At 38.2% G+C, this 26728-nt stretch overlaps 1 protein-coding gene across 1 annotated transcript in view; it reads left to right on the top strand.

Annotated features, from left to right (window-relative positions):
- The first annotated feature begins 157 nt into the window (after window positions 1-157).
- Window positions 158-26728, top strand: part of LOC127161432 (gastrula zinc finger protein XlCGF8.2DB) — a 116136-nt gene continuing 89565 nt past the window's right edge. Inside the window, exon 1 of the mRNA XM_051104205.1 lies at window positions 158-194. Within this exon, the coding sequence (XP_050960162.1) occupies window positions 158-194 (37 nt within the window). The remainder of the gene's footprint in view (window positions 195-26728) is intronic.

The raw sequence follows: 26728 nt of genomic DNA, 5'->3' as shown, positions 1-26728 counted from the left end.
AAATCCTAAAACGCTTTCCTTAAAAACCATAATTTCTTCACGACTGAAGACAGAAAGACATGAACATCTTGTATGACAAGGGGGTGAGTACATTATTTGGAAATTGTTCTGGAAGTGGAGCTTTCTTTTTAAAAAGATCTTCATTTGTGTTCCGAAGATGAAAGAAAGTCTGAAGGGTTTGGAACGATATCGAGGTGAGCAATTAAAGAAGTCACCCACTTCTAGAACAACAATTTACAGATAATGTACTCACCCCCTTGTCATATAAGATGTTCATGTTTTTCTGTCTTCAGTCATGAAGAAATTGTGTTTTTAAGGAAAACATTTCAGGATTTTTCTCCATATAATGAACTGATATGGTGCCCTGAGTTTGAACTTCCTAAATGCAGTTTAAATGCGGCTTTAAACGATCCCAGATGTTGTTGTAAATGGTCCCAGCCGAGGAAGAAGGGTCTTATCTAGCAAAACAATCTGTTATTTTCATGAAGCGAGACAAGATGAGCGTTTGACATTAAAAGGTATTTAAATTGTATTTTTCAAAATGAATACAGATTGTTTCGCTAGATAAGACCCTTCTTCCTCAGCTAGGATTGTTTGAAGCCACATTTAAACTGCAGTTTGGAAGTTCAAAATCGGGGGAACCATATCAGTCCATTATATGGAGAAAAATCCTGAAATGTTTTCCTCAAAAAACATTATTTCTTTATGACCAAAGAAAGAAAGACATGAACATTTTGGATGACAAGGGGGTGAGTACATTATTTGTAAATTGTTGTTCTAGACATGGAGTTCTCCTTAAAAATCTATTACCTGGTTTAGAAACATTCCAGTAGACATTGCTAATTGAATCCCTACTTAATATTGTATAAAGCATCTATATAAAAACAAACATGGAAAGAGGGGAAAAAAATTGGTGATTCTCTGTGCATTCTGGTGAATTATTCATGGGATAAATTGTACATTAAAGTGGGAGAGCAGACCACAAATGCACAGTACAGCGCAATAAGCAGAAAAAGAATATATACAGGAGGAAGATCGAGGCAACTGAATTAAAACAGCTTTTGTCATAGATCCTTTTATGATACCAGATCACATTGTAATGCCAAATGTTATGTTACTTTAACACAGGGATAGGCAATGTCAGTCCTGCAGTGCATGCTGTCTTGCAGAGTTTAGCTCCAGTCCTAATCAAACACACCTGAACAAGCTAATCAAGGCCTTCAGAATTACTAGGGCTACAGGCAGGTAAGTGGTTTTTTTTTTTTTTCTCCAGGGTTGGAGCTAAACTCTGCAAGACAACAGCACTCCAACCGACATTGTCTATCCCTGTTCTAACATCTGAAAATAAAACCTAAAGAAAAAATTGATGGCTTGTTCATTCAAACTGACATATAAAAAGCAGCTTTCCCATTTGAAATGGCTTCAGTCATTCAAAATGCAGAAAAAAGGTGGATAGGGTTAGTGTTAGGATTAGGGTGTGGTTCAGGGTTAGTTGCATGCAGTTAGGCAAAATTAATAGTAATTACTACATGTAATGTGTAACGAGGACACTATAAAATAAAGTTTTAAATCATAAAGTGTTAAAATAATGTAACTATTAATGTCATTCCACTGAAGACTGTTTTTTTTGTTATAAAACTAAAGCAACAGTATATTAACATTACATCAATTCCATGTTTTTTAAAGTTGTTCCTGATTGATTTGATGACATGTGGGATGTCAAAAATGACAGGTATTTTTCTCCCAACATCAACGTAGTGAGCACCATCGCCAGAGTCACAGATGTCCAAGGAGGCACCAAGGACCTTGGATCCCTGATCACAGACAATGCACTTGACCTGAAAGTAACAGTTAAAATCAGCGGTGTAAATATTTATATTAATGTGTAAATTGCCTATAAATGTGTTTTTTTTTTTTTTTATTAAAGATCACTTTGTTTTATAGAGAATGCCATACATTTAATCCTATGCTGCTGTTGTGAATTTCTTTTCTTAGAGACCGGGAGACATTTTTGGATATCTTGAAGCAGAAGTTTCTCTTTATTCAGATACTCGCTGCTTAGCTCTGCAGTCATCAAAAAGTTGTCTTTAAAAGGCAGTTATACATTGTAGTTTATTTACATTTAGGGGGCAGTGCTTAGATCTGGAGACAAAGCACCTGGGTGACAACCCCAAACAAAGCATGCAAATGAAGTATTCAGGTATAGCAGCCTGCACCATTTACACCAGTCCTAATCCAGTCATCAGAACTACTCAAAGACTGGGCAGAGGTACCAAGAGCCATTACAAACAAAAAGTGAACATCTCAGTAATCTGGCTCATTTGACTTACAATAAGAGAACAGGAACTGGCAGGAACCTCTTGCTACAAACTTTGCTTGAGAGATGTCATCATATTTACCTTAAATGCTAAATACAATGTACTGCACCTTAGTTTTTCACGTGATGCTATGTCAGAACATAGGATCAGCATATTTTAAACAGTTTCTTAAATTTGTAACCTTCACTGCTGAGTTAGATTACTGCCTCCTTTATATTTTTGGCTATTTCCGTACTTAGCATGGAGGACTTGCAGAAGAAGAATGCAATAGCCTAGAAAATGAGGAATGGCTTCCTTCTGAGTACATGTAGTTCATTTTGTAATCATCATTTGCTGAAAAGATTTTTCAATCTCTTTCAATTTGCCACTTACAGCCCTAACCATGAAGACCAATCAGGACACAGACCATTGTTGTAGTCCAGATGTTTTGTTTTTTTTTATGGCCATTTCATCCAGGACAAGTGAGCATATTTTTTGCTCTGCCGTCATTGTTTCCAGTTTAGTGATGCTACAAAACTTGCTAACTAGCATGTTATTAGGAAAGGCGATTGCAAAGATTCATTAAAAAAACCCTTGTATTCACTTCTACTGTAAGTGAAGCTGGATCACGAATGATTGGCTGTGATAAGAGATGTGATAAATAATAAATTAATAAAGTTTTGAATAATTCCATTCTGTATGTGTGGTATTTCAAAAATATTTTCAGTTACCTAAATTCTCTCGTTTTAATTCTGGTTTCCACAGTTTAAGGGTTGGATGAGCATTGGAGGACAGTCGTTTCCTCTTTCCCTTAGAAACGTATTGAAGTTAAATCTTAGTATTACTTGTGTTTTTATAATTATATTACTTTTACATCGTACAGAGTGAAATGGATGTACTTGTATGATAATCTGTTGTGGTAAAAAATGATCTTCACAGACAACATGAAAAGAAGATGAGAAGAAAAGTCAAACTTGATAAAATTTCACACAGCTCAAAAATGGACTGGACAAAATTATTGGTACCTTGTCAAAATTGTAAGAAATAATTGCTTTTCAAGCATATGATGCTCTTGTAATTTGTATTTAGACACACCTGTGGCAAGTAACAGGTTTGGCCAATATAGTACCCTGGTGAAAAAAACAGCATATTCTGGTAGGTATTTTTTGACGCTGGGATGCTGTTTTAAGCTGCTCCTGGTCTATGCTGGTCTTTGACCAGCAACATGACCAGCTTAAACCAGCATCAAAACATACCTACCAGCATATGCTGTTTTTTTTCACCACAGACGGTTGTTAGATTTTCATTAATTTTGTTGTACAGTGTGACAAAAAAAAAGTTACATTGATGTGTGCATGCCCAGTAGCTAGAGCTGTATCCCTTCTAGCTCTAACCACACTTGCATGCCTGAGAGGCATTTCAAAGATGGCCGCCAAGTGACATGACTGGCCTTAAAGGGACTTTATATAACTTCTGCACTGCACTGACGTGCACTACACAAAGTGAATCACACCTGGACCACACAAGTTTTGAGGCATAGCTAAGAAATGTGGTGACAGATTTCTGAAGTAATGGAATTGGTGAAAAAGCTTAGTGAGTCATCAGGAGTGACTTGGAGAGTGGCAGTGACAAAACCAAAGGGACAATGTGTGCTATATAAGGTAATGTCAAATCAGTTAATTCATCTTCACACTATGTAAGTGTAGGACAATTAGTTACACTGAAAATGACTTTGCATTAACATACAGTACTGTGCTGTGCAAGAGACACATTAGATTCTTCACCCAAATTTTAAGACAATTATGTATATATTTCGCTTTAGGATGTCAGTAAAAAATATCATTTAACACTGAGCTTTACAATTAATTGTAGTAGTTTAGTGAGATTTTTATACCTGTGAGAGATCTACCTGCAAATCTAAATAATAAAATCTAAAACAGTAATAATAAAAAAACAAATTATTCATGATATTATTTAATAAAAATACATGATTTATTCATGACATTATTTGTGAAAACATTCTGAATTTACAGCAGTTTTCACAAATGCATGTAAATATTTCGGGTTTGCAGGTAGATTTCTCCAAAGTCATGGAGATATTTGCACAGGATTTAGCCAGTCTCATTTTTTGTCTCTTCATGTAATCCCTGTTGGACTCGATGATCAGATCTCTGTCTGGTCCATACTGTTTGTTGTTAGACTCCTTGTGAATACAAAATTCTAATTGGCTTATTTGTTGTTGCTGACATTTTCTCTCTGGAAGGAGAGATGTTATATGTCAATGGGGTGGATTAAAAAAAAAAGTAATAATAATAATAATAATAATAATAATAACGAATGGCAAAATGAAGTTTGGACATGATAAAATAATATTTTCTATGGTCAGTCTAATGCAAAAGATATAAATAACTAAATAAAAAATCTATTTAAACGTTCATATTTGTTCATGTCTATTTATCCACCTTATTTTTGCCATAAGAGTGGGAGCGGCCATTTGTAAATTCAATGTGTCTGGCATCTGGTCTCATCTGCTATGTTTATCTGTACAAAACAGCTCATTTTGCTGCTTGATATTGCAAATTGATGTGTCTTACCATATTATTTTAATGTATTATCTCAATTATGGAACACAATAGCTTGCAGTGCAAACTGTTTTACCGTTTACGGCACTTCAATATTCTTCTCATTATTTCTCTATGACAGATTATGAACAGGAAGTCTAACACATTACCAGAAAACAGTTTACTTCTGCATTGAAAAATAAGGTGGATAGGCTCATTATAGGTGCCAGCACAACGTTTATGTCCGATCAGGCACGGCTAATCAAAGACGGCTGTCAAAAAATACATGCTGTGAGGCAAAAAAGGTTTGCACCTGGTGAAGACTATTATTTAATTATCATTTAATTGTTTTGATTGTTGTCTCTTTAAACAGCATCTATACCTAGTGACTACATGACTACAGTGGCCAAGCAGCTTGAATAGATGCAGCACAACCCAACCCAACTGATCTCTGCATTTTACTTGTTTTGGTAAAAGGAAGAACAACTAAGACTGGTTCTAGGTGGCGTTTGACAGCTGGACACCCCAGAAAAAGTAGCTCTGGTTCAGAGCATGACTACAGCAAATATACAGGAAAAAGGGGAAAAGGGCTGTCAGGGTATGCCACAAATTGTCAGAATCTGTGGCAATAAATTACTCAAAATTATTTACTTAATACTTTTTTTAAGCTTGATGTATGGTGTGGTTGGGCTTGAAGGTTGTGAAGCCATTTTTAAAATTAAAAACTGCACAGAAAAAAAAAAATCATGCTTCCTTTTAAAGTTATAGCAATTGTGAATTATATGTACTGTTGTTTTTGTGTACCATACAATTTTTGTTTTTTATCTATTTAACAAATAAATAAAGCACTGTATGGCCAGTTAGCTCTGTGATCATTAGTAATCATTACGTGACTGCAAACAAAGACATGCTTTTGAATCATTCTCGGGGTACTTTGATGCTGCTTCATGTCAAACACACGGAGTCATTTGAATTCTGGGCTAGGACTGCAGGTTAGGAGGTCATATTGTTTGATAATAATAAGTTAAAAAAATATATATATATATTTACATATATTAAAATTGTTTTGTGTTTTTGTTCTGTACAGTACATGAGTATAGTTTACTCAAGTGTTAAAACTATGTTTTATTTAAGTTGTAAATTGTGTGTACGTAGTTTCATTTCTTACATACTTGTGTATCTTTTTGGGTATTGTATTAAAATTAGTGTGTTTGTTTCAGCCCTCAGTGCCAATCAGTGCTGTGAAATAGCTGTCCAATGAAACCAAGCCAGAGACGTGAGTCATAGCTGAGGGGTGGGGTTGTTGTGTAGGGGGTGTGGTTTGCGCTTAACTAGCTTGGGAAAAGAAATGACGTGAGACCAGACCCGAATGAACATCTCTGGAGAGATCTGAAAATAGCTGTGCACCGATGCTCCCTATCCAGTCTGACTGAGCTTGAGGTCCTGCAAAAAAGAATGAGGAAAAACTGCCAAAAAATAGGTGTGCCAAACTTGTAACATCATACCAAAAATAATTCTGGAGGCTGTACTTGTCACCAAAGGTGCTTCAATAAAGTGTTGAGCCAAAGCTGTGAATATGTACATGTGATTAAAATTGTAAAAATTTAACATTTTGATCACAAAATACAGATAAGATCTAGATAAGTGGTAATGTCTTCTATTGGTTTGTCAGTTCAATACAAGAAAAAAACAACTTTGATATTAATATAAAAAAAATGATATTAAAGACTTTTTCTTTTAATGCAACTTTAGTAATCACAATTACTGTGCCACGATTAGAGTTAAATGGCACCTATGATGCTTCTTTTTACAAGATGTAACATTAATCCTCAGGTGTCTCATGTGTCTGTGAAGTTTCAGCTCGAAAAACTCCCACAGATCATTTATTATTATTTTGAAAATGATTATTTTGAGTGAAAGCAGAAATACTGTTTTTGTGCATGTCTCTTTAAATGCAAATTAGCTGCTGCTCCCTGAAGAACACTAGACAATTATGCCATTCATGTGGAGGTATCTTGCTCACTCTTCCCCAAGAATAACATAAAACGCTCACTTAAGTCAGGGTTTCTACATATATCAACAAGTGAAATTTAAGTTTTTAAGACCTTTTTAATACCACCTTATATGAGTCATGTAATGGAAATACACATATTACACACATGTAATGTTATACATGTATGTAATATTTAATGTAAAAAGAAAACTAAATTTCATCGCTGTCATAAATTATATTACTGCAATATACAGTGAACTTTTCATATCAGCAGATAATATTCGACACAAAATATCAACCCAAAAAAGTACCACATCAATGAGATTTTTGGTGGTTTAAACAATTTATTCTGAAGCAATATTTTCATGTTCTGTCAGCTTTTACAAACTTAAATCTAAATATTTTTATTTACCTTTATAAAAACATTACTTTATAGAAACATAGTAAAGAATCAAATGTTAAAAAGAATAAAAAATAGGATTTAGTTTGATTAAAGGAAACACAAAGAAAAATGTCAGTTCTTAAATCTTAAGAAATCAGTTCTAATATCTTCTTAAAAATTGTGCACTTTATAGCAAAAACTTATGGAAACTTATAAAACTGATGTACTTCACCATTTGACTAGACTGAATTTTTGAGTAAACATTTTAGTGTAAACAGCATTGACCTGCTACTGTACATATTTCAAGTTGTAGGATGTAAACTATTCTAGCATTGTAGCCCCTAAAAATTAAATGCACTCATTGATTTTTATTTTTAAACAAGCATTCACTATGTATGTGTTTTTGTGCACTAATAATGTATTTTTGACTTACGTTGAATTTGTCCAATAAGTCCTTAGCTGTGGAATGGCCCAGGAACTGAGAACCAGAGTACCGGGAGCAAATGTATGTTCTCGTTTCATCCGTTGTTCAGTATCTAACATGAAGGTCTAGTTGTTTGTTTTTTGTTGTCCTGTTCATGCTTCGGTTGTACTAGGCACAGACACGTAGGACTCCATTGGCACCATACTTTTTCAAATACTGGCGTAGTGTTGGTGCTTTTCCAATTTCATATGGGACTCCACTGCTTTAACTCCCATTGTCCTGAGTTTAAAGCTTTTTTGGCACATCTTGCAAGTCGCCTCATACTCGTTGCATGTATCGGCTAACCAATCTCTATATGTAACATCCCTTATTTTGTTTTCCTCTTCCCAGGGCAAAGATTGTGATGCTTGATAATCAGCGTACTTCCTTCAGGACACTTATGTACACATCCAAATCTACTTAGGATTGGTTCAGAGATCAGTCATAGAATGTTCTTGAGTGGACTTCTCAGCCCGACCGATATGGGTTTTTGTGGGGGCGATACCTTTATTAGGGAGTAAAAAAAGGCCAATATCGATATCGGATAATATTCTTTATTTGAATATTATAGTATAGTACAAGTCAAAAACTTTTGACTGGTACTGTATATAGAATGCAGTATATACAGAAACTGCTGAAATGTGGTGATCAAACACTTACAATGACGTGAAAAAGAAGATGTAATGGAGGCAGGGTATTTAACAATAAACTTATCCAAAATGAGTCTGACATCAGTGCACTAAAAAGTAGATTTCACTTAACTTAATATAAATAACTTTAAAACTTGGCTCAGAGGGTGGACAGAAGAGAGATCTCTCGGCCTGATAGTCCCCTGAACCGGCTACTGTTGTGCTTCCACTACTCCAGGGGGTTGCCTCTTTTTCTGTCTATGACTGGCTCACTCATGTACCTCTCAAGCTCTTCAAGGATCCCCTCAGGTTCCTGTGCATGACTGGTTGAAGTGAGCATGGTGTCATACAGACTGTCTAAAAGACTGGGGGGCTGGTTTTCCGCTTTCTGTTTTTTTGGAGTCTCCCACGTCACTGGCACTTTCTGCTGGTGTTGGGTCTGGTGGACTCTTCCCTCAGCCAGGCTTTGGCTTGGGGTAGTGTCTCTGGTGACAAGGGTTTCTCCTTGTAGTGTGGGTGGAGTAGCAGAGCAGGCATGGAGCACCACCTCTTTTAACTCTTTTGCTCACCTTTGCAATCATCTGTCTTTAACCGCAGCATGGCTTTGATCGTTTCAGCCAGAAAAGTAATCTTTCCAAGGCTGAAACAAAATATACCCAGATGCCATGTGAGCGGACAGGGTAGAGAAATCGCAAAACATAAAGCACGCCCAAAACACTTTTGAGTTTTAAAGGGCGGACGTCTTTTTTTTTTCTTTGGAAAAATAGCCTGAAATCTGAAATCTAAGTCAACCTTTCAATACCATTCTTCCTTGTAAATGCAGTGAAGTTAAAATGCCTTTATTATGGATCTGACAATCCCATCCAATGCTAGAAGAAACTGTTCCTGTGCCTGCCCATTCTGGTGCAAAGTTCCAAACGTAGATTTGGGAGGAACCTAAACATTCAGGCCTGTCACTCATTGTTACGAGCCTATATATGCAGCACTCATTGCACATTTCCAGCGTCAATTCTTCTGGCATACGGCTCAGCAAACAGCATCCCAACCTGACAAAATCTTGCACTTCTGCTCCAATGAACAATGCTATTCAAAGACCCTCTTATCTTGGTTCCGCTTTCTGCGCTTCACAAGGGAAATTGAGCCTGTCAACGACCTCCTGCAGATCTATCCTGCCACCTCCATTGAATGTGCTTCTCCCGCTATGGGAATGCGGACAGTAAACTAATAAAGGCACGCTCGCTGCCTCAAACAACCAAAATTCAGCTCTGTTCACCTTCCGTCGCTCCTTCCACGCCCAGTTGCTGCTCTGAGCGATTTCTCTTTGCATCCTGAAAGCATTTATAATGATTTGATACCTGTCACGGAGGCAGAGATGAAGCATGAAGCGGGCGGATTCAATTGCAGACTTTTATTTAAAGGACGAGACAAAGACATGGTAAAGACAGGCATGGTCAGACAGTGGCAAACAGGTGTATAGACAGCAAGACAAAGAGTATTCCGCAACACAGGCGAGAGTCGATCCACGGCGAACATTATACGAAGGGCGAGGAAAAAGAGTAATCCAGACAGGTGAGAGTTTCGAAGGCAGGCAGTGAGACAGACAAGACGTTATAACAAAGTGTAGGTACAAGACTCGGATGACTAAGGGACTAGACTAGACTAGACAAGAAAACACGACTGACTTAGGGCTCCGTACAGTTGCTAACACACAAGTAAGTGCTAAACGCAAACCAATACTCGGCAGTGACTGACAGGAAGTCCGGGGTTTAAATAGGGTCTCTGATTGGGTACAGGTGATGCCCACAATGGCTGATGGGAAACGCAGTCCGGGGTGTGGTGCAACAGTCAGTGAAATGTGAATGTCAAAGCGACCTCTGGTGGCAAGCAGACTGACAATCAGGAGTGGGTTCGTGACAATAACCAAGCAGAATTTCTAAACTTATAATCTTATTGGATATCTAACAAACTCGACAATGCGTGATGATGGCTCAGCGTCGTGCACTTCTACTCTACAGTGTACGGTAAAAAATAGACATGTCAGTCTGAATGAACGGTCGAATCCAAACGTACTCCAGCTGTTACACTGTGGCTGACTGGTTTTTACATATCGTCCCCACCCACCATATCGTAGATCAAACTCCCATTGGCCGGACTGCCATTGTTTCTCAAATAATGTTTTTAATTGATCGTTGCTACAAGATCGGATCCTGGAAGTCACAACTGTAGACAAATAGCATCATGTTACTTCATAAACTTTATCTCAAGATCCCTGCATCACTTTATATTGCCCATAGGCTCATTTAAACCTAACTTTAACTGCTCTAAATGTTGATATGCACATTGCTATGCCTTTCTAATGTTTATAAGCTAAAATGTTGCCAAAGCATACTGTGTATATTATTTGCCTTTTCGTATGTTTTTTTTTTTTGTTTTTTTTTTGTTGTTTTTTTTACAAAAACCTTATATAGTTTGATCTCCAACTAACTAATCCAACTATTTGTCTTTTCATGCCATGAAAATTGAAGGACTTTAATATGTTAATATGTAATATGTTTAAAAGCAAACAGATACTCCTTGTTTAATACTTTGCTTCCTTTTACTGTTTAATCAGGTTTGTCAAATGAGGGAGACAAGCAGTGGGTCCCTAGGTCAAGGAGTGACTAGTCTATAATAACCCAGTTTAGTTGAAAAATTTTGATTTTGATGTTTTAATACTTTTATCTTAGTTTAATGGCTTAAAGAAAAATACATCAAAGCCAACTTGTATTTTTCTTTTTTGCTTTAGACCTGACGGCACCGAAGGAAGAGAGGCAAGAACAGAAAAAGATAGAAGAGAAAGGTCAAGATGAGAGACGTGATTTAATGACTATGGAAATAGCCATACAGTCTGAAAAAAATTCATCACGAAAAGAAGTTCAGAAGACCTAAGATCTAACAGTTATTTCACCTGCAATCAATGTGGAAGGAGTTTCAATTAAAAAATTTGTCCTTAAAAACCACATTAAAGTTCACACTGGAGAGAAGCCTTTCATATGCCAACAGTGTGGAAAAAGCTTCATACATAAAACACACCTTGATTTCCACATAATCATTCACACTGGAGAGAAACCTTTCACCTGCACTCATTGTGGAAAGAGTTTCAGTCAGAACATAAACCTTCAGATTCACACAAGACTTAACACTGGAGAGAAACCTTTCACGTGTCCACAGTGTGAGAAGAGCTTCACATATAAAAGACCTGAAATGTCATTTGCAAACACATTCTGGAAAGAAACTGCGTACAGAAACACATACAGAAAATACGTATTTGAATGTGGTCCAAATCTGATTATACACCTCCATGACCAATTGCATTTTTCACCTCTTTATACATTTGACTTATCTTATTGTTTGTCTCATACATTTGAACTGCTGTGGCCACACCTGACCATCTGCTTTGTTATAGTTCTGTTGTTCTTAAAATTTTGATTTGTCCCAAGACACACCTTTGTGAATATGAAATTCATATTTTAAACTTTCAATTTTGACATTGGTGAATGTAAAAATCTGCAATGTCATTATTATAAGTGTCATTATTATTAGATCAGTTGATGTCAATTGTAAAGTCCATTAGTTTTGAAGCTCAAGTATGAAGGCAGAAATAGTGTTCAATTCATTAAATCTTTTCTTATTATCTGACAGCGTCAGTCCTGCCTAGTTGATCATTTCAGAATATTACCTGTTTTTTTAAACCACAGCTGAGCAGGACACAATGGCAAGAAGCACAAAGTCATGTGACAGTAGTGGAGAAGAAACCAGGCTAATTTGGGGGACCAGTTTTCCTCTGGCATAAATTAACAAACAGTGTGATTTAAGATTCAGAGCTGCATGACTGGTCCTTATTTTGCAAAGGACCAGCTTAAACCAGCACCAAAACATACTTAACCAGCATCCCAGCATCAAAACATAGCTACCAGCATATGCTGGTTTTTTATATGTTGATAACTGTCCATGTTTTTAATCAAATTAAAAGCTGTGGTCATCAAACAGCAGTAGGGTCAATACATGTGTCCAAATATATAGAATAGTGCTTCTTACTCGCTTTGCCCAGTTGCAGTAACTAAATTATTTACATTTTCTGCTGTGATATTTGTGATCTTACCATCAAAACACCTGAAAGTATTGATCAAAAACTAACCTTTTTGCCACGTATGTGTTCTCAAGCAGCACTGTTGCAAGCCCTAAAGTGAGGGACAAAGCTCTTTAATTTCATTAAAAAGATCTTCATTTGTGTTCCGAAGATGAAAGAAAGTCTTGAGGTGAGCAATTAATGACAATAAGATGGAAAATCATGAAGGATCTGTAACAAATGAGAATAAATGCATTTTGATCTAATTAAATATAAACTTACCTATTCATGTTAGCAGAAATTATTTAAAATGTTGGTTTACCTAATCACAATGATTTTTGTTTTGCTCTCCACCAGAGGATCAAGGAACAGAGCCCTCTTTTTTCGTATGGAATAATTTATGTATATGTTAGGTTAGGTTTGGTTAGAAAAATTACAACACCTCCCCCCAACCTAGCACTCATCTAAAAAGGTTTATAGTAGGGAGACTGAGAAATGCACAGGCCTACACCTGTTAGACTATCTCCTATCTGGAAGAATAGCCTTTTAGGTGTAGGGCTGAAGATGCGGAAGACCAGGAATTCGGGAAGTTGAAAAATATGGTAGGTTTACAGAACAAGGTATGTTTGGCCTGTATCATGTCCTCTGAGATTGGTTCCTATCCTGGTTGGTTTGTTTGGTTAATATCCTAGAGATTTAGAGTTGAAAAGTGTTGGGGATACAAGGTTTCGATTCCATAACATTATGTTTGGGTTTTAATGCATTGGTTGGAAGGTTTAGATTCTTAGTTATTTAAGAATGGGTAGGGTTGGAAATATTAGGTTTCGGTTCTATAGGGTTATTATGGTTAAGATTAGGGCTGAGGTTGGTTAGGTGTTAGATCTGAGTTTTGACTGGATCTTGGAATGCAAAGTTTTTGACTGAACTTACTCTAGACCACCAAATCAAACTGCAACTTTAAAAGTCACAGCTCAATAATCCTGATCCAGCATAGCATATGCTAATGAAATGCAGTTCAAGGGCAAGGAATATTTGAGGTCCTATAGTTTGATGCTAGCAACAATTAACGTAGAAGTCAGAGCAAGGATATTGGATGCTGTGTCATTTTGTACCGTCTTGTACTTGATTTATGTATATTATTTTGTCAGAGAGGCACATCCTACCATCCTTGTCCTATTCCCTCAAAGTATGGTCACGAGAGGGAAATTAAGACATTTCATCAGATCCATTGGGTGTTGCGGCTCTTTAAACACTAGACACCCTCCTCTGAGGTGGCCGGCCTTGGTTGATCAATTCCAGTGTTCTTATGGCCAATTGCTATATGGGTATGTTCCAGAACCAAGGTTGGAAGGTTGGGGTCTGTTTTTTTTTTTTTTTTTTTTTTTTTTTGCTTTTAAACACTTCATATTAAGTTTTTTTTTTTTTTAAGGATCTGTTCATGTAAATTAGAGTTATTTATATAAAAAAAAAATAATGATCTTCAAGCTCCAAAAAGTACACAAAATCAGTGTGTAGGGGTGTTGGTGCGTAATGTGCTGTTGCATGAGTGGTGCTAGTCACCAGTAGAAGACTGGGCTCCAATTAGTGATGGGAAGTTCGGATCATTTTACCGACTCGGACCTTTGAGTCTCGTTCAGCAAAATTAACAAATCTTTTTTTGAGTCATTTCATTCATTTTAGCAAAATATAATTAAAATGTTACCTGTTACCTCCCTAACACATCTACTGGATACACAAACGTTGATCACACTTCAAACAAAACAAAACTATAATGCTATAAGAAACAGACAAGATTAATTCATTGTTTACCTGGGTCTTTCGTCTATGATTCGCTCACCTCGCCTCTTATGTGACAAGTTTTTGGGTTTGAGTCGGTGAACTAATTCCAGTACAGAACCTAATAGGATGTTGCGCATGAACGAATTACTCCCCGAGATGACTCGTTCGTCCCGAGTCACATTAAAGATTCGTTCAAAATGAACGAATCGTTAAAGAACACCCATCACTGGCTCCAATTAAGGCCTGTTAGCCCCAGACCACCAATAATCCTGTTTCTACCCATAATCCTTTGTAAATATGTATTGTTTCACCCTTGATGAAACAGAACTCCCTTTTTGTTGGGTTCTCTTGGTTCTCCTTCGTTTTCTTTAAAAATCATTGACGAAAGTCGATTTTCAAAAGGTGACATTAAAAAGTCCATGACTGATGTCCATTTGCAAATTTGACCATGGACGACAAAAGTCTGTGATGTTGAACATCGTAAATTGGAAATCAAATGCCGACGTCCAGTGTTGAATCGAACATTGATATTGAAACGCAAATGCCGATGTCAAAAGTCAAGTCCCAAACGCCAATCTTGAGCATCTACCCTGAAAGTCAAGAACGAACTCTGACACCAAAAGTCAAAGTCCTAAATCCAAAATTCGTGAATCTAAGTAATCAAGTTGAAAATCAAACCTACATAAAAATATTAATGTGAGACATGAATACTGATGTTAAAAATTCCCAAAGAGCCACTGCTGGTCTCAACCTCACACCCTTCTGTTTTTTAAATGTGTTTGCTAACCCCTACTCCAACTACACTTTTCCTTTTGACAATATTTTGGCCTTATTTCCACCTCATCTCTCATATTCTATTGAAATAATTTTTGCTTTCTTTTGATCCACTTGTCTTTTCCTCACTTACCTACAGATATCCTCTCTCTCCTCTCCTATCCCAAAAGATCACCATCACTGGACTTGGACTTTTCCCCATGTCTGTGAAAATGCGGTATTAGATGTCCTTTCTTCTGCAACACGTCCAATGCCGTATCTGTGTGCTGACATTTTTGTCAGAATTGTATTTCTTGTTTCTCCCACATATTTCTTTCCACATTTCATGCACTTTATCTGTTTCTTCTACTGTTTAAAGGTACCTTCGGATATATTCTATACACTTTTCCTCCTCCTCTCACTCTGCTTCCACATGGCTCATTGTTTTTTTTTTCTTCAAATTTACAGGTCTGAGTTTACTATGTACCAACATGTCTTTAAGATTTTTGTGTCTCTTGAATGCTGCCACCATCCTAACATGTTCCCCCAATCTATCTCCCTCAGTTCCTTTCTCAAAGTTTCTCCAAATCCCATTAGCTATTTTTTTGCTGTTTTTGAATAGGTCGTCGTTAAAGGCAAAACTTTCTTCCTACCCCGTTCCTGTTTCATTCTTTTTGCCTCCCCCCAGGTCAAGGCCTGAAAAAGTCCCTGGTACAATTCCATCTAAATCGTAATAATTGTGCCTTGACCAACCCTTTAAAACACGTTTTTCATGATAGCTTTTATGATGTAAAAGTGCATGTGTGTCCGTTGGCTTAAAGTAAACCTTCACATCCAGCCTCCCCATTTTCTCACACTCAAGTCCTTTATATGTAATTGTATCCAAAAAAATGAATTCATGTTCCTTTAGTTCCCACTTAACTCTTATGGAGGAACAGTGTTGGTTTAGGACTCCCACAAATTCTTCAAATTCCTGCCTTGTACCCTCCCATACCCCCCACATATCATCCAAATACCTAAGGTACTGTGTCGGTAATTTCCTACATTTTGGAAACACAGTCTCTTCCCAGTCTGCCATATAAATATTTGCATAAGCAGGAGCAAACGTTTTGCCCATAGCTATACCTTTAATTTGCAGATAAAACCTCCCATCAAACTCGAAGTCATTCTTGGTCAAACTTAGCTCCAGTAGTCTTAAAATAGCTGCTTCCAGTCTATTCTCATCTGGGCAATGCTCAAAGCATTTTCTTACTGCTGCTAAACCCTTTTCTGTTTCAGTGTTGGTATACAGACTCTCAATGTCCTTGGAGAATAGCTTGGCCTCCTTCCTCACTTTTATCCTCCTCACCTTTTCCAAAAAATCTTAAGTATCTTTTATATAGCTTTTATGCTTCAATGAAAGTGGATTTAGGTAATAGGGCATATCCAGGAATTCCAAGAGGTTTTTTTCATGAATCTTAGGCAGTATATAGAATCTCCTTCGCTTTGGCACATCCATCCCCCTCACATAATCGGATTGTTTTTCCATTATATATCCATGTTTTACCAACTTTTCCTATTCTGTTTTAATTATCTCCACCAATTCCAAGTAAATACGTGCTTCCAAGGGTTCATAAATTCCCTATCTTCCAGTTGTCTATTTACTTCCCTCACATATTGCTCTCAGTCCATAACCACGACTGTGTTCCCCTTGTCTGCAGGTTTAATTATGATTGTTCTATCTTCATTTAACCTTTTCAGAGACTGCCATTCACCTTGGGTAAAATTACTTTCTTCTTCCCTTACTTCTGCCATCCCTTTCACTGTTTTTTAAACTTAGATTAGGGTTAGGGTTAGGTTTGGTCTATGGTTAAGATATTCTATGGGTTGAAGATGCGTTATAACCAGGTTATATTAAAGTTAAGTTAGACTAAGGTTAATGTTAGGGTTAGGTTTAGTCTATGGTTAAGATTGTATGGGTTGGAGATGCATTGTAACTAGGTTATATTAAGGTTAGAATTAGGGTTGGGTTTTGGTCTAAGGTTAAAATGTAGAGTTAGGATTATGTTAAGGAGTGGGTTAGGGTTAGTGGTTAAGATGGGAGGTATTTCTATTGGGGGTGTTCACATTAGGAAACCCTTTGGGTAGCTACCCTTTGTTTTCCTTGGTCATCATATACACCTCCCTTCTTTCTTTTTAACTGTAAGAACAGTTTAGATGTAAACTATTTACAGGGTGGGTAAGTACTATTATTCAGCTACAACGTTATTTTTTTTTTCCTTCTGCACATTCATTTAATTCATTAGGAATTTTAGTGTTCAGTCTTTTTATCCATAATCATTCTGCACAACGTGTTTGTTTTTCTGTTCATTTTATGTTGTATTTGATTCTTTGAATGAACACATTCTCAGGTCCATGTTTTTGAAAATGGCCTGTAAGTGTTCTATTCCTTGTGTCAGTTGTATGAGAGCAAATGCAATATCTGTGGTGGTGTAACCTTGTTTGGATGGCATTCTTCATTTGGCCCACATATTGCTTCTTACGTATTTTACATATTGTTACATAGATACAATTTTTTTGTGTTCAAATGAATGTTTGGAGGTGGGTATGCTTTTTGTTGTCTTAGTGGTTTAATTATTCAGGTTTTGTTCTGGAATTTGTTCTGTTTTTTTTTTATGTTTTCCCCAGCTGGGGTGGAGCCCAGTGTTTGTAAGAAGTTCTTCTTTATTTCTCTGGTTAGAGCTATGAATGTTGGTGTGTAGGTGAAGATAGCATGAACTAGAATTTTAGCAGTTTGAGAAGATCCGGTGGCAGCAGCGGTTCTATGTTCATAATGTTCTTTGTATATTTTCCATATATGGGGGGATGAGTAATTATACAGGGAACTGGTTCATGGGATTACTGTCTAGTGGGTGGATGCAACTTGAGACATCGCAGGCCTGTAAGCATCAGCACCCACAAGGTTTGTTTGTATAATAGTTTCTTTCTGGCCATTGTCAGGTTAGTGGCACAAGATATTAAGGAAGAAAAGAAATACCCCATCTCATAGTGTTCTTTCATATTGGACAATTAATATTTAATTTACATTTACATTTATTCATTTAGCAGATGCTTTTAGTCAAATCGTGTCGAAAGAGATGGGTTTTCAGCAGTTGCTTGACAGTTGTTAGGGAGTCGGCATTCCGGATAGCGGTGGGAAGATCATTCCACCAGCCAGTAACGGTGTAAGAGAATGTTCTGGAAAGTGATTTTGTGTCTCTTTGTGATGGTACAATGAGGCGTCACTCACTGGCGGATCTCAGAGTTCTGGAGGGAGTGTAGATTGGTAGCAGTGAGTGGAGGTAGGCGGGCGCCGAGCCTGTGGCTGTTCTATATGGAAGCATCAGTGTCTTGAATTTGATGCGAGCTGCAATTGGGAGCCAGTGCAGGGTGATAAAGAGAGGTGTGACATGGGCCCTTTTGGGCTCGTTGAAGACCAGTCGTGCTGCTGCATTCTGAATCATTTGTAGAGGTTTGATTGTGCATGAGGGAAGACCGGCTAGAAGAGCATTGCAGTAGTCCAGCCTGGAGAAGTTGTGTAGGGCAAACCTGCAAGATCGAGCCGTTTTAGCAATGTGGTCTTTGAAAGTCAGCTGGTCATCAAAGATAACATCAAGATTTCTGGCAGAACTTGATGGGGTAATTGTTAATGTACCTAAATTGATGGTGAAATTATATTTAAATGGTGAAAGATAATTAAAATAAATTGTTATTTGGTGTGTGTGTGTGTGTAATAATACTGTGTAATATTACTGGTCCTGGGTAGAATTGAACATTTATTTTTCACTTTTGACTCTGAGAGACACACAAGAATTCCGATGTACCTGTACTATAATGTACCTGTACAGGTCAGGGAGGTTACATAAACAAAGAATACTGTCTGCTTTTATGGTTTCCATGATTTGTTTTGTTTTTCTGTCACACAAATAATAAGAAATCTTCTCATGATTGAAAATAAGAAAATAAGAGAGTATTTACAATCCGAAACAAAAAGGCACCCAATTTCTACTGCCTCTATGGTGATGGATAATGGTAGTATTTACAATATATACAATGAAATCACACTTTCAAACACTTTCAAACAAATAACAAAAAAAAAAAAAAAATCAAATCAAAATAAATAAATCACTCTAACCAAATAATAGCATCTTGTCAACTTTAACACAGATTCACCATCTCCATTACACCAACTCAACTCTCCCTCACTCTTCCAAGCTTTATAATGGCAGTGGGTGAGTGTTTCTGTTCAACAGTCCAATAAAGCGCATCCATCCATAATAAAAAGTGCCTCACATGGCTCTGGGGGGTGAATAAATGCCTCCTGTAGCAAATCGATGTATTTTTGTAAGAAACATATCCATATAAAATATCTGTTCTGGGCAGATGACGTAGGACGTATCCATAGCACATGCACCTGTGAGTCTCTCGAGAACCAATGTTTGTTTACAGGAGCAAAGAAAGCAAAGTTTAGTCACCTCTTGGCTTATATCAAAATTCTCCAACAATTTTCTTTACAAGTCCTAACTTCGTAATTATAATTTGTGGCTAGGGGTTTATTTTCTTCTCCCCTCTGCACTTCTGCACCCCACATCATCCGGAACAACTTGTACGTATGAGTTAGCAGAGGTTAAAGAGAAATGATTATAACATTTTAAATATTGATATCTGTCTTACAACAATGCATTGATTCACTACAGGAGGCCTTTATTCACCCCCAGAGCCGTGTGAGGCACTTTTCATTATGGATGGATGCGCTTTATTGGACTTCTTTTGGACTGTTGTACAGAAACACCCACCCACTGCCATTATAAAGCTTGGAAGAGCCAGGACATTATTTAATATATCTCCGATTGGATTCATCTGAAAGAAGAAAGTCATATACACCCATGATGCTTTTAGAGTGAGTAAATCATGGGCTAATTTTCATTTTTGGGTGGACTCACCCTAAAAGTCATCATCACTTTTGTGCAGTATCATACCTCATTTGTCTAATAAGTTTCCTTTTGAACCTAAAACTTTTTCCACAATGATGGCATGTGAAATGCTTCTCTTCACTGTAAATTCTCACATGAATTAAGCACAATGCACAATGAATTCTTTACTCTGATATGAATTCCTACATGATTCTTATAGTGTTTCCTGTCTGTGAAACTCCTTCCAAAATGATAGCATAAAATCTTATTGAGTGTATCCTTGTGTGACTATTAAGGGATATTTTACATCTGAAACTGTAAGCAGGTCACTGTTTGAAGGTTTCTCTTCAGTGTGACTTCTCATGTGGTTTTTGAGGCTTCCTTGATGAGTGAAACTCTTTCCACACCGTTGACGGGTATAAGGCTTCTCCCCTGTGTGAATTCTCATGTGCCTTCGAAAGTCTGTTTTTTTGACACAACTTTTTCCACATTCTGGGCAGGGGTAAGGCTTCTCTCCAGTGTGAATTCTCTTGTGGGCTTCAAGGTTTATTTTTACAGAAAAACTTGTTCCACGCTGTTGACATGTGTAAGGCTTCTCTCCAGTGTGAGTTCTTATGTGGGCATTAAGAGTTTGTTTACGTGTAAAACTCCTTCCACACTGAGTGCATGTGAAAGGTTTTTCTCCAGTGTGAATTCTCATGTGGCTTTCAAGGTCTCCTTTTCGAAGGAAACTATTTACACACAGTTTGCAGATGTAAGGCTTTTCCTCAGCATGAATTCTCATATGTCCTTGAAAAACTGCTTTTTTTAACAAAACTTTTTCCACACTGTTGGCAGGTATAAGGCTTCTCCCCAGTGTGAATTCTCTTGTGGGCTTCAAGGTTTTCTTTTTTAGAGAAACCATTTCCACACTGTTGGCAAGCATAAGGCCTTTCTCCAGTGTGAGTCCTCATATGGATTTCAAAGCTTGCTTTTTTACTGTAACTCTTACCACAATGTTGGCAGGTGAAATGACTTATAGCACCTGTCTTTTGAGCCATTTTGTGTGTAGTCTTTTTAGTCTGTGAGGAGCTGAACAAATTCTCTCCAGTTTTGAAATCTTGATATTTGTCATACTGACCTTCATCTTTCGTTTCATTCAGTTCTTGACTCTCCTTTTTCAGCAGTGTCAAGTCTAAAGCAAAAAGAGACCAATATACATTTTTAATGACACAAAGCAAGACATCACATTCACACATGTAAAGCATCAAAACTAACATGTGTGCTGTATATTACCCACTAAACTACTGAAAGAGGTGCTGCCTGTAATCCTCTATAGTGTTAAGTCTTTGGTTTCTTTAGGAAATGGCCCAAATCCCTGGTGAAAAAAACAGCATATGCTGGTAGGTATGTTTTGATGCTGGGATGCTGATTAGGTATGTTTTGATGCTGGTTTAAGCTGGTCATGTTGCTGGTAAATGACCAGCAAAGGACCAGCTTAAACCAGCATCAAAACATACCTAACCAGCATATGCTGTTTTTTCACCAGGGATACTTCGCAAGCTGGCAGTTATCAAAAGGAAATGCTTGACTCAGGAGAAATAATTAATTATAGACATCTCAAATTTGCCATTTATATCTAAAATATTAGAAAAATACTGTCCTCTCAGCTATGATCAGTTTTGAAGGGAGAAACCATATTTGTTTGTTTTACTGTTTTCGAATCCCTGCGTGTGGCACTTTTGGCATAGATCATTGAATCTGACTACTCTAGACCGTTAGCATCTCGTTTAAAAAATGAGCAAGGAATTTCAATATTTTTCCTCTTTAAAACTTGACTCTTCTGTAGTTACATCGCATACTAAGGCTGACGGAAAATGAAAAGTTCATTGGCATCCCATAACTATAGAAGAGAGAAGTTTTAAATAGGAAAAATATTGAAACTCTTTGGTCATTTTTGAGCGAGATGCTAACGGCCTAATCAGATTCAATGATCTATGCTAAGCTATGCTAAAAATACTACCGCCAGACCCAAAGATCGACTAAATAGATTAGAAAACAGTAAAATTCAACTGTTTAACTCTAGGGGAGTTGGAAAATGAGCCTGTTCTCGAAAATAGTGGCGTGTTCATTTAACCCCTATCATAGTACAGACACCGTACATATTAAAGCTAGTAATAATTGGTTTTGTTGTTATATAATCATGGCTAGGCTACATGCATTTCTTCAAAAAAATAGACCATTATCATGGACAGTTTGAAAATTCTTTTGCCATGGTTTAATGCCATGGTTAGCATTGCATTTATCTGACCGCTACCACTTTGCTTGTGTAAATGATTAGACATCTCATCAAACACAAGTATGGTGTGCCACAGGGCTATTACTCTATTACGTCCTCTTCTCTTTATGCTTGCATATATTTCCCCAGATAGACAGTGGGTCCCACTCCATAATCAAGAGTTCCAAGTTTGTCAGAAAGTAGCTTACATCATAATCCTAATTTTTTGTTCTGGAGCTCCCTCTGCTACTCATGCCGTATTTTTGATAGAAAAATGATTCTTTCTAAATGTGATGTGTACTGTGACAGGAAACAATCCCTCACAAAAATTAATGCCATGATCATATGAATTTAAGACATACTGCTCTGATTTAAGACCTTTTCAAGGCCTTAATTCACAGAAAAGCAATTTAAGACTTTTAAGACCTGTGGAAACCCTTTATCCTTTATAGGCATTTATCTATTGTGGTCTAAACACTTAATTGTGTTGCTCACACAGATTATGCAGAACACAACATGCTATAACCGTCTTTCTGGCCAAATCCAAATCGCAGTCATTACGTTTCAAAAGGCAACGCTACCTTTGAGTCTGCCAAATGCAGTTTCAACCATCACTCTGGCTCGACTGATTCTCGACTGCATTAAACATCTCTTGTGGTAACACTTTATTTTAATGTCCACTTTAGACATTCTACTAACAGTAAATAACTTTGCAACTGCATGTCAACTAGTCAGTAGTGTATTAGTAGACTGTCTGCTTAATACAATGACAATGACAATGAAAACCAACCTGTTTGTTCCTCAGTATCTTTATGTTTGACTCTGAAGGTTTCTTCAATCTTCACGTCTTCACTCTCCTCTTTAATAAACACCATCTTTATAATAGTGTCACACGGATATCAGCTGCTTCACCAGGAGTTTTTTTATTTATTTTTTTGCTGTAGAATGAAATATGGTTCACTGATAAAAGCTGTACCTTCAGTTAGCCAAAAATATAACCAGTATCCAATTAAACATGTAGGAAACTCAGAAGCGAAGACCAGGAGACTAAGTGAATCTTCAGCAGGTTCTTGATTGAGATGGTACTGTGAGGCACTGCAGTCATCAAGAAAGCAGTGAATCGCTGTAGTTTTATGCAGATTTCAGGAGGCCGTCCTTATAGGTGAAGACAAAGCACTCAGATAACAAACTCTGGAGTTTCAGCAACTCTAAAACAATCAGCAGAACTATAGCCCTCATGATCTGAGAGATCAGGGAAAATCTAGACACATTCACACTTAATTCACATATTAATTAGCATAAACAATGACACTAGTTAAAGAAATAAGGCAGAAGCACAAGAGCATCACTGGCAAAAGACTGATTTTACATTTGTATTTACACACCTAATGCGAAAGAGATTAATTTAGAATTGTAATATCTGTTTTATGCTATGATTTAATTTTGACCAAAATAATTGTATTTTGCAGTAATTATATCGAAATGACAGCAACAAACAGTAAATTTCCAATAATAAATTTGACACAGAGGATTTGAGTGAATTAACAAATTTATTGATCTGCCTGTGTTAGAAAGTAAACATATGATTTGGAATTATTTTAGAATATACCAATATTTACTGTAAATTTTGTATTAATTTGTATTACATTATGGCAAATTTAGAACAAACATCTTTTCAAAAGTTAAAGTTAACTGCACATAAATATTAGTTTATAAAGATAATAATCAGTTCTAATATGTAATTCCTTTTTTATTTGCAAAAATTCTGCTCATTTCTAACATTTGTAGAAAATCTTTTATCCTTTATAACCTCTAATGAACACTGCCTGTGAGTACTTAGAAGCTTCCGAGACTCTACAGCAATCTTGGCTCATTCCTCACTTGAAAAAGCTTCAGTCACTGATAATCTTTTGTTTTCACATTGCCACTGCTTTCTTCAAATCCCAACAAATATTTTCACTGAGATTTAAATCTGGAGACCAAATCTACGGCTGATCCCTGAACCAAGTAGATTTGAATGTGTATTTTAGGATTGAGGAAAGTCCACTGATCTTTGAGATTCAGACTCTGCACTGAAAACATTACAATTGCAATCGCATTACAATCGGGTACCTCTCCGATCTGATTTGTGCCACCTCAGATTCAATTTGACCCTCTCTAACCCCCCAAAACTCGTCAATTTTAACCATTCGATGCAGATGATCACAGGTGTATTTAAACTTTAACTGCTACATTCTAACGTGCTTTTACACCTTGTTTGGCGCTGAGCCAAATAGACGCACTCAGTGCTTAGCCTATATCAAGATTTCGTGTTTTCAGCCACATAAAAATAATGTTTCAGACATTTAAATTAATTACTAGCAAAAAAGACATTTGTTAAATTGACTACACGCTGATGTTTGTGAGTTTGTTAAATGCACTGGTGTATAAGGAAAGCGACAATAATCATTTAAAATAAAGCGTATTTTATTCATATAAAATATGCCGCATTAGCCCCCCTGTGTAACGGAGTGAATGAGACGAGAGGCGAGCGGATCCATATGCATGCTTTTATTAATAGGACAAGACAGATACATGGTCAATGCAGGCAGGGTCAGATGAACAAGCAAACAGGAACAACGCAGGCTAAGCACAGTGGGAGTCCGTAAAACAGGCACGAGTAAAACCAGGGGCGAACGGTATCCGAAACGGGGCAATCCAAGAGAATAATCCAACAATCCGAGCGATAGTCCGAAAAGGTAGGCGGCAGACAAACGTAAACGAGATGACCAGGCAGGAACGCTAACAATCACAACAATCCGTGAAGTGCACTAGAAAGGTCCGGGGCTTTTATACAGTCTCTGATTGGACGCGGGTGACACGAGTGGTGGCTGATGGGTAATGAAGTCCAGGGTGGAATGCAACAGACTGTGTGTGTAAGTAGAGTGAGGGTGACATCTGGTGGTGAGCGGTCCGCAGCTCACCGACCAGATCTGTAACATAGCCCCCCCCCCCCAGGAGCCCTCCGAGGTGGAGCAGCCCTCCGGGGCGGAGCAGGAACCTGCGTCATGGTCTGGGACCTGGGGAAAGCAGGGACAGAGGAGCCAGACAGAATAAAGGGAGAAGCAGAGAGTTTAAAGGGTAACGCCCCCTCCATAAGAGGTTCTACAGCTGACGCTGACACCTCTGGAGGCATTGGCGCAGCTTCTCCGACAGGGAAGGCCTCTGGAGCAGACTTGAGACCAGACGGGAGCTCTGAAGCAGGCTTGTGATCAGACGGGAGCTCTGGAGCAGGCTTGAGACCAGACGGGAGCTCTGCAGCAGGCTTGAGATCAGAGAGGAACTCTGGAGCAGGCTTGAGATCAGATGGGAGCTCTGGAGCAGACTGGTGAACAGACATGGCCTCAGGGGTTGATTTGTGAACAGACATGGCCTCAGGGATTGACTTGGGAACAGACGTGACCTCAGGAGCTGACTTGTGAACAGACGTGACCTCAGGAGCTGACTTGTGAACAGACGTGACCTCAGGAGCTGACTTGTGAACAGATGTGACCTCAGGAGCTGACTTGTGAACAGACGTGACCTCAGGGGCACAGTGTGCAGCCCACACACACCAGATGGCAACCGCCATTAAAGGAAGAGCAGCAGCGGGAGGTTGTGGTGGGTCCAGTTCGCTGGCTATCATGATAGGCCGTGATCGTGGGATGTCTGATAAGAGGTGACTTGACCTAGGGTCGTCGGACGGGGCATGACCTGACTCTGGGCCATCGGACGGGGCAAGGTAAGGCTCTGGGGGGTCAGACGAGACGTGACGTTGCTCTGGAACAGCAGCAATAACTTCATTTGGCTCATGAAGATCAGCTGTGGTTTGACTTGGTTCGTGGAGATCGGCTGTGACTTGACTTGATGCGTGAAGATCAGTAGTGACCTGATCTGGCTTGTGAAGATCAATGACTTTACTTGACTCAGGAACCACGGCTGTAACGTTGCTTGACTCAGGAAGAGCGGCCCTGACTTCACTTGGCTTGTGAAGGTTAACAATGACTTTACTTGGCTCAGGAACGACAGCCTTGAGGTTGCTTGACGCGGGAACGACAGCCTTGACGTTGCTTGACGCAGGTACGACAGCCTTGACGTTGCTGGACTTGGAAGCTTGACTGGACTTGGAAGCTTGACTACAGCTGTAGCCTGACTTGTCTTCGGAGCAGCGGCTGAAGCTTGACCTGGCTCATGAGGATCTGCTACAACCTGGCTTGACTCATGGAGATCCGCTGTACTGGGACTTTACTCATGAACAACATGGCTTGGCTCAGGAGCAACAGCTGTCACGTGACTTGACTCAGGAACAACATGGCTTGACTCAGGAACAACAGCTGTAACGTGACTTGACTCAGGAACAACATGGCTTGACTCATGGAGAACGACAGCTTTGGCTTGACTTGACTCAGGGGTAGCCGCCGTGACATGGAGCGCCACTTTAGCTGCCCATACCGTCACTAGGGGTGTGTCCAGCACGTGCGCCATCATGACCACAGGTGGCGTCCGGGTGCGGACCACAGGTTCTGGAATGGCAGCCATATTGTGGAGTGGCTTGGA

This window comes from Labeo rohita, unplaced genomic scaffold (genome assembly GCF_022985175.1).
Source record: "Labeo rohita strain BAU-BD-2019 unplaced genomic scaffold, IGBB_LRoh.1.0 scaffold_65, whole genome shotgun sequence".
NCBI lineage: Eukaryota > Metazoa > Chordata > Actinopteri > Cypriniformes > Cyprinidae > Labeo > Labeo rohita.
Note: the sequence above shows the minus strand (reverse complement) of the source record. Positions and strands in the feature narration are given on the sequence as shown.